A 7,829-nucleotide genomic window follows, 5' to 3' on the forward strand; every position below is an offset into this window, starting at 1 on the left:
TACAGGCTGTGGTTTTTCAGATGGACTCAATTGCTAAGTGGTGTCCAACTCTTCGACCCCAGGGACTGTCGCCCACCAGGCTCCTATGTACATGAGATTTCACAGGCAAGGATACTGGAGTGGGTTGCCATTTCCTCCTCCAGTTTTTCAAATCCTGATTCGAATGAGAACACAAAGATAAAATGCAATTGCAAAGGGGCTTTTGTCACCCAAATGTGTCCTTGTTTCTGACAGTCCGTGGAGTGTGGTTTTCTTGGAAATCTGGATCAGTGTTTCCACAGACTCCAGCCTGAGCTAGCCAGTCAAGAAAGCAAGACTCAGAGAGTGGAACCTATGAGCCCCCCATCAGGGTTCGGATTTTGTAAAGTGACTTGATGAATGTAAACCTCATTCTGATTTCCTATGGATGAACGGAGTACACATTCCTTAAGTACACATTTTAATATATATTTACATGCAACGTTGTTAGAAGTATGAGTTGGTGAAAAACTTTTCATTTCAGTGGGCTGTTAGTACATTAAAAGTCTCAGAGGTTAAAGGTATACTTTTGTTTATCTGACTCGGTGATCTTCAAAGAACTTACAGGGAAGTCAGTATCGGCAGGAAAGTGGTTAGCTTGGCTGAAACATACCCACAAATCCCCAGAGGTGAAAGAAGGCATTTTAATGCTTAAGAAGCAGGGGTTTAGTACAGAGGTTGTAGAAATCTCTGTCTGACTGAGAGCACAGTTCAAGTTCTGTGAGTCACTCCTCTGTATCACAGTGGGAGCGACTGTATGACCTCCTTCTTGTCTTCCCACCATCTGGGACAGTTCAAGCTCCCAGAAGAAGGACCTGGTAGAAGCCAAACTCGTGACTGCAGGTGTTAAATGAGGACAGGACAAATTATCCTTCACAGAGGATAACTCACCCATGACATTTGATTTGGTGAAGAAATACATAGCTTTTAAAAAAATGGTGCAGACTATTAACAGAGTCACCCTAATAATTGCAATTAGGTGAGACCATTATTAAAATCAGGCAAAGCGTCAAATGCCAGGTGACAGTCATGCATCCTGGGAGGTGTCCCAGGGGAATCAGTGTGGGACTGAAATAAATGTGCCACAAATGATGTTGGGTGTCCTTTTTTGTTTCATTTAAGAAGATTGATTTGATCATGTCAACCTCCTTTCCGCTGGAGAAAAGAAAAGGACAGGGTACATAATTGGTTTTTTTCTATCTTGTTCAGATTTTGGGGTGAAGTGATAATTAGATGTGGGTTTACTTTGATTTCTTGCATCTTTCTTGTCTTCCACCAGCAGAAAAATTTTTGGAATGTGGGGTGTGTGTACGTGATGGGAGAATAGAAAGGGGGTATGGTCATCTGTGGAAGAGGGAGGAATGGTGCCTGGGTAACAGACATGAGAGGGTCATGCTTGATCTAGCCAAACCTGCAGCTCTTTCCTTTGCCCCACTTAGGATAAGCTGAGAGGACAAAACCAGGCAGCTGGTTGTGGTTAAGAACCCCAGTCCCCCAAGAGCACCAGGATCTTTTCTAGCTTTCCCCCTTCCTTCACTCACTGCTGGTCTCCAAACCATCCCTTCTCCCTTGACCTTCCTAAGAGAGGTTTAAATGTTGAAGTATTCTCTGAGGACTTTACGACACTAGTCTGAAGTCCAAGAGTGGCTTGTCTCAGTAAGTCTTAATTGTGGGGAGCTTGAAAAGAGTGGACTTGGTCTAGGCACCATCTCCTGGTTCAAAGGATGCTGAGATGGTCCAGAGGAGATGACAAAGTCATCAGTACCTCAAAAATGAAATGCGACAACCAAGCAGGACCTCCTGTGTCTTCTGGGGGCTCTTCTGGGAGTGTGACATCCAGACAGCTTTCAAAAAACACAAAATAGTGGGAGGGTAACATTTAAAGACATCCTTAGAGCTCATGAATTGGAAACCACGGCTGACCTCAGATTAAATGCATCTTCAAATCCAAACGTGAACCTTCTCACTTGTCCTTCTTACACGTAAGCTTTCAGGTGAAGATAATGACATACATCAAGAAGAGACGACCCCCTCAAGGTTTAAGCTCCAGGATGACTTTTGCTTAAAAAGTCACAACTGCCCTCCAATCCCTCTCCCAATGTTGTCCATGTAGCTCTGTTTATTTCCTGGCCCAGAGACCTAGAAAGTCACAGTTCCACAAGGACTTCTGTTGCACTTGACACAGCAATACTTAGAAGGGCAGAAGTGGAGAGAAAATTTAAAAAAAAGAAAGACAAGCTTGAAGGCCAGACTGGGGAGGAGAGAAACAGTGTCCTGGGAGAGTCTAGGCAGGACTCTGCATCTGCTCTTGGTCAAGAGCATCTCCATTCACGGCAGGGCCTGCAGCCAAACTCTGCTTCTCATCCTGGAGCACCTGGTATCCCTTTTTCCTGGACTTCCGGGCGCCATAGATGGCCAGGGCAACAACCCCTGCCAGGGCAACAGTCACCCCCAGGGTGAGCCCCGCCGCTGCTCCTCCAGAAAGACCCCCGCTGTCTCCATGGACAACTCTCATGGCCCTGCGTAGCTCCAAGGGCTCCCCCAGCCTCCACTGGTGGGTCTGGGAATCTTTAATCCAGGAGCTGGCCGTCTCGGGGTTAGTCACCAGGACAGTGTTGGTGGCCACCTGACTCATGAGGGGTGGTCGGGTGTAAGGAGGGAGCCTGACAGGAGGCAGAGACTCTCCTGTAAAAAGCCCGGCTTTGATGCAGTAAGACACTTGGCACCCATCGCTGATGAGGGCTAAGTGTTGGCTGAAGCCCCCCGGGCACTTTCTTAGAGAAGGTGCCCCCAGATCTCTGGATGCAGCAGAATCCACCAAGGGGTTCCCCACCACACAGCTAAAGAACCCACCAAAGGGGACAGAAAATCTATATCCCAACTCATAGTCCTGAGAGGCACATACCTTGAGGTTTTCAAAAAGTCTCAGTTGAAAATAGCCGGCTGGGCACGACTGGGCATTGGTCAGAGGGTTTATGCTTTTACCACTGAAGAGCCCGCCGAAAAGGAGCCCTGAGTTTTCAGATATGTGGCCACTGGCTGCGCACCAAAAAGCCCTGAATTCAGCCCTGGCTACTCGAAACACGTCTTCACATACCGTCTTGCAGAAGATGTAGAGGGTGCACTTGCGCGAACATTCCAGGTGGTTGTAACCCTCCTCGTGGGTCTGGGCAAGCAGCTGGACTGCGGAGTAGCCAGAGGGGCAGGACACGCTGCCGGTCAGTGGATTCTTCTGCTCCAGGTTCTGGCAGAGTTGGACAACCTCGTTCCCCGAGAACTGGGTGCATTCCTGGTAAACTCCCCCGAAGGAGAAATTGGTCATCTTCCCCTCGCAAGAGCCATCGTCAGTATTGGCTTGGAAGTTGAAGTTGGGCGAGTTGAGATCCGTGCAGCCAGGGTAGGTGTTGACTGCATAATACCTGCGTACAGCCGCTTCCACTGTCTTCGACAGTTTTCTCACCAAGGGCCCTGGCAGGTCAGGCAGTCGTTCGGGGTTGATGAAGAAATACAGAGGCAGACCAGCTCGGTCCATGGCCACCAGGTGGTTGGTGACACCCTGCTGCCAGGCCTGGAGGGTGATGCCTGGGTAAAACGGAAGTCCTCCAATGCTCTGAACTCTGGAGTTGGTTCGGTTGGAGAGGTAGCTCTTGGTGAAGGCATTCTGCGAGGTGTAGTTCTCCTCGAATTTGAAGTTCACGATGTTCAGGAAGGTGATTCCAGCAGACGTGGTCATGGCACTGCGGCTGCTCTGGCTGTCCTGCAGGAAGGATGACCTGATGTGGTCCTCCTGGATGAGTGCGGCCCCTGCTTCCACACTGGTGATGACATGGGTACCATAGTTGAGGACCAGGAGTTCTGCCAAGTAGGTGGCCATCCGGGTCTGGTTGTTCTCCAGTCGCTCCGAGATGTCCATGAGCTCCTTCTTAAACCCCCAGCTTAGCTCTGCATCTGGGTTGATTTTGACTGTGTAGACCAGGTTTCTTACCTGAACCTGGGTAGTTACAGCTTGGTCCTTCACCTGAAGGGTCTTTATCCTCTGGAACTCAAGGGAGAACTTGCCATTGACTTTGGAAAAAAGAGAGAGCTCCATGTTTATGGAGTTGGAAGTGCTGCTCTGGTAGTTCACCCAGGACTCCAGGATTTTGGAGTTCATCTCCAGGTTGCTCTGCTTCTGGGGAATGGTGAAGATCTCATCCGGGACGATGTACTGCCCGTCTTCCGTGGTCATGCAATGGCTGTAAGTCAACTCCATCACCCGCCCCATGTCCACATTCCGCAGGTTATCCCAGCCGCCTCCAGGCAAGACGGACAGAACGGGCAATTTTAAGGCATTCTTGCAATTTTGAAACCCAGATTCATCGACTGCTCCCCGACATGTGTCCATTTCAGCCCATGTTGCCACCATCCAGATTAGAAAGGCACCCCTGAAGCTGTTCATGGCTCAGACAACCCCGGCCTGACCCACCAGTCCTAAGCTGTGGCCAGCGGGGTTGGGGCAGACTGAACTGATGGGAAAGAAAGCCGTTGCTGAAACGAAAAGTTCAGCAGTTCTCCTAAAGCCACCAGTTCCTCTTTGGGCTAGTCTAATCTCGAAATGGGGAAATGAGAGTCGATTCGAACACTAAGGTCCATCAGGACTTTGAAAAAATTCTGTGGCACTAGATTGCAAACCCAGCCCTCTATCCTTAACAGTCAGCTGCACCCCCCCACCAACCTCCCCCAGTGTGCAACTGGTTACTCTGCACAGCAATGGGCACTCAGAAAAAATACAACCACACACCTTACCGTTACCCCCATGCGAGGATTCCGGCTTCGACGGAGAGCTGCGGTTTCATGTTCTGTTCGCTCTCTTGATGGCTCTGCTCTCCCCTAATGACTCTCTGCTGGGGCTTCAATAGTACTGTCCTTTTCCTCTGTGTATAGTTGGCAATAACTTGGTACCTGCTCTTATAGATTTAAGTTTTTCATCCCATGGTCAAGTGCATGTAACTTAGACAGATGTGTGAAAATGAGTGTGGTCTTCACCACTCAGTTTTTGAAAGCAGCAATTCATTTGTTGTGTCATAAGGAGAGGATAACTTAATGAATTTGCGTTTGTGTACTAATGCCAAGTCTATTAAACCTCATCATTTAAAGCAGTCTTTTTAGGCCCATTGACCTAAAACCAGGCTTGACTGGAGCCCAGTTCTGTTGGTTCTTTGGGACAACTAGCATTTTGAGTGGAAGCCGGGGAATCCAGAGGAGTCCATGGAAACTCCCAATTGCACCCTTATGTCACCCTGATGGTTCCCAACTGCACCCTGACACTGTGAGCCAGATGTAGGGCTGAGACTGCGAAAGCCATGTTTCAGTTCGCAGGCCACCATCTTCACTCTGGAAAGGCAACTTCAAGGAACCGAATTACCACAGGATTGTCACTGAAGCAGCTGACAGGTGTTTTCAGAAATAATGAGGCCAATGCCTAACTTTACAGGCGCAGCGTCACTTCAGTTCAGTTCAGTTCAGTCGCTCAGTCGTGTCCGACTCTCCACGACCCCATGAATCACAGCACACCAGGCCTCCCTGTCCATCACCAACTCCCGGAGTTCACTCAAACTCATGTCCATCGAGTCGGTGATGCCATCCAACCATCTCATTCTCTGCTGTCCCCGTCTCCTCCTGCCCCTAATCTCTCCCAGCATCAGAGTCTTTTCCAGTGAGTCAACTCGTCGCATGAGGTGACCAAAGTATTGGAGTTTCACCTTTAGCATCAGTCCTTCCAATGAACACCCAGGATTGATCTCCTCTATAATGGACTGGTTGGATCTCCTTGCAGTCCAAGGGACTCTCAAGAGTCTTCTCCAGCACCACAGTTCAAAAGCATCAATTCTTCGGCGATCAGCTTTCTTCACAGTCCAACTCTCACATCCATACATGACCACGGGAAAAACCATAGCCTTGACTAGACAGACCTTTGTTGGCAAAGTAATGTCTCTGCTTTTCAATATGCTATCTAGGCTGGTCATAACTTTCCTTCCAAGGAGTAAGCGTCTTTTAATTTCATGGCTGCAATCAGCATCCTCAGTGATTTTGGAGCCCAAAAAAATAAAGTCTGCCACAGTTTCCACTGTTTCCCCATCTATTTCCCAAGAAGTGATGGGACCAGAGGCCATGATCTTCGTTTTCTGAATGTTGAGCTTCAAGCCAACCTTTTCACTCTCCTCTTTCACTTTCATCAAGAGGCCTTTGAGTTCCTCTTCACTTTCTGCCATAAGGGTGGTGTCATCTGCATATCTGAGGTTATTGATATTTCTCACTAGTTACTATTAAAACCTTGATGCAACCTAGAAAAAAATGATACAGACAAACCTGTTTGCTTAGAGAACAGACATAGCGAACAAATGCACAGCAGCGAAGAGGGAAAATGGGGTGGGGTGAACAGGGCGTTTGGGACTGACGTGTGTGTCGAGCAGCTCGCGAATGAGAACCAGCTGAATAGTGCAGGGGAAAAGAGAAGATGCACACAGTCTGTTTGCAGGACATGTATCGAGCCAACCTTAAAAACATGTTCCAATATACATTAGATGAAGACAAATACTGCTTGATTTCACTGATGCGAGGGACCTAGAATAGTCAAATTCATAGTCAGAAAGTACATTGGTAGACGCCAGCCGGGTGGGAAGTGAGTGTTTACTGGGGACAGAGCTTCAGTTTAGCAGGGTGAAACATTCCAGAAATGGATGATGGTGAGACTGCACAGCAACACGAACACATTTAGTGCCACTGAACTGCACAGGGAACTATGGTTAAAGTAATATGCTTTATATTCCATGACTTTCACCATGGTGGCTCAGACAGTAAAGAATCTGCCTGTGGTGCAGGAGACCTGGCTTCAGTCCTTGGGTTGGGAAGATCCCTTGAAGAAGGGATTGGCTAACCCACTCCAGTGTTCTTGCCTAGAGAATTCCATGGACAGAGGATACAGTCCATGCGGTGGCCAAGAGTCAGGCATGACTGAGCAACTAACACTTTGAAACAATTTTTTTAAAAAGTCTGATTTGCGTGGCCATGTGATACTGAAATCCTACTCCTAGGCATGTATCTGGAGAAAATTCTAATTCAAATAATACATGCACGCCAATGCTAACAGCAGCACTATTTACAATAGCCCAGACATGGAAGCAATAAGCGCCCCTCGACAGATGAGAGGATCAAGTATACCGATTTTGTGTGTGTTCTCAGTCACTCAGTCATGTCCGGCTCTTTGCAACTGCGTGGACTGTGGCCCGTCAGGCTCCCCGTCTGTGGGACTTTTCAGACAAGAATAGTGGAGTTGCCTTTTCCTCCTCCAGCATATCTTCCCAACCGAGGGATCAAACTCGCATCTCCTGCATTGGCAGGCAGATTCTTTACCACTGAGCCACCTGGGAAGCCCATATAGATTTAAATGCAATGGAACACTGTGTTTTAGTTGCTAAGTTGTGTCTGACTCTTTGAGACCCCATGGACTATAGCACCAGGCTCCTCTGTCCATGGGATTCTCCAGGCAAGAACACGGGAGTGGGTTGCCATTTCCTTCTCCGTATTTCCTAGTCATAAAAAAATGAAATAATGCCATTTTGCAACAACACTGATGGACCTAGAGATTGTCATAGGAAGTGAAGTAAGTTAGACAGAGAGAGACAAAAATCATATGACTTCACTTATTTGTGGAATCTAAAGAAAATACAAATAAACTGAAGAGACTTGTGTTTGGCAAGGGGGAAGGCGGATGAGGGAGGGATGGATTGGGAGTCTGGGGTTAGCAGATGCAAACTATTATATATAGGAAG

The 7,829-nt window shown here is 47.9% G+C and overlaps 1 protein-coding gene across 1 annotated transcript; it reads right to left on the reverse strand.

Annotated features, from left to right (window-relative positions):
• Positions 1-422: 422 nt before the first annotated feature.
• LOC129554880 (macrophage-expressed gene 1 protein) lies at positions 423-4,595 on the reverse strand. Its single transcript, XM_055424191.2, has one exon. It carries the CDS (start codon positions 4,454-4,456, stop codon positions 2,303-2,305), a length of 2,154 nt encoding a protein of 717 aa, XP_055280166.2. The 5' UTR covers positions 4,457-4,595; the 3' UTR covers positions 423-2,302.
• Positions 4,596-7,829: the final 3,234 nt, after the last annotated feature.

The sequence above is a fragment of the Moschus berezovskii genome, chromosome 14, assembly GCF_049115385.1.
Source record: "Moschus berezovskii isolate FMDL1 chromosome 14, NW_MosBer_1.0, whole genome shotgun sequence".
NCBI classification, from domain to species: Eukaryota; Metazoa; Chordata; class Mammalia; order Artiodactyla; family Moschidae; genus Moschus; species Moschus berezovskii.

Coding starts and splice junctions, on each gene's coding strand:
- LOC129554880 (XM_055424191.2), bottom strand. CDS start 4,456: ATGAACAGCTTCAGGGGTGCCTTTCTAATCTGGATGGTGGCAACATGG.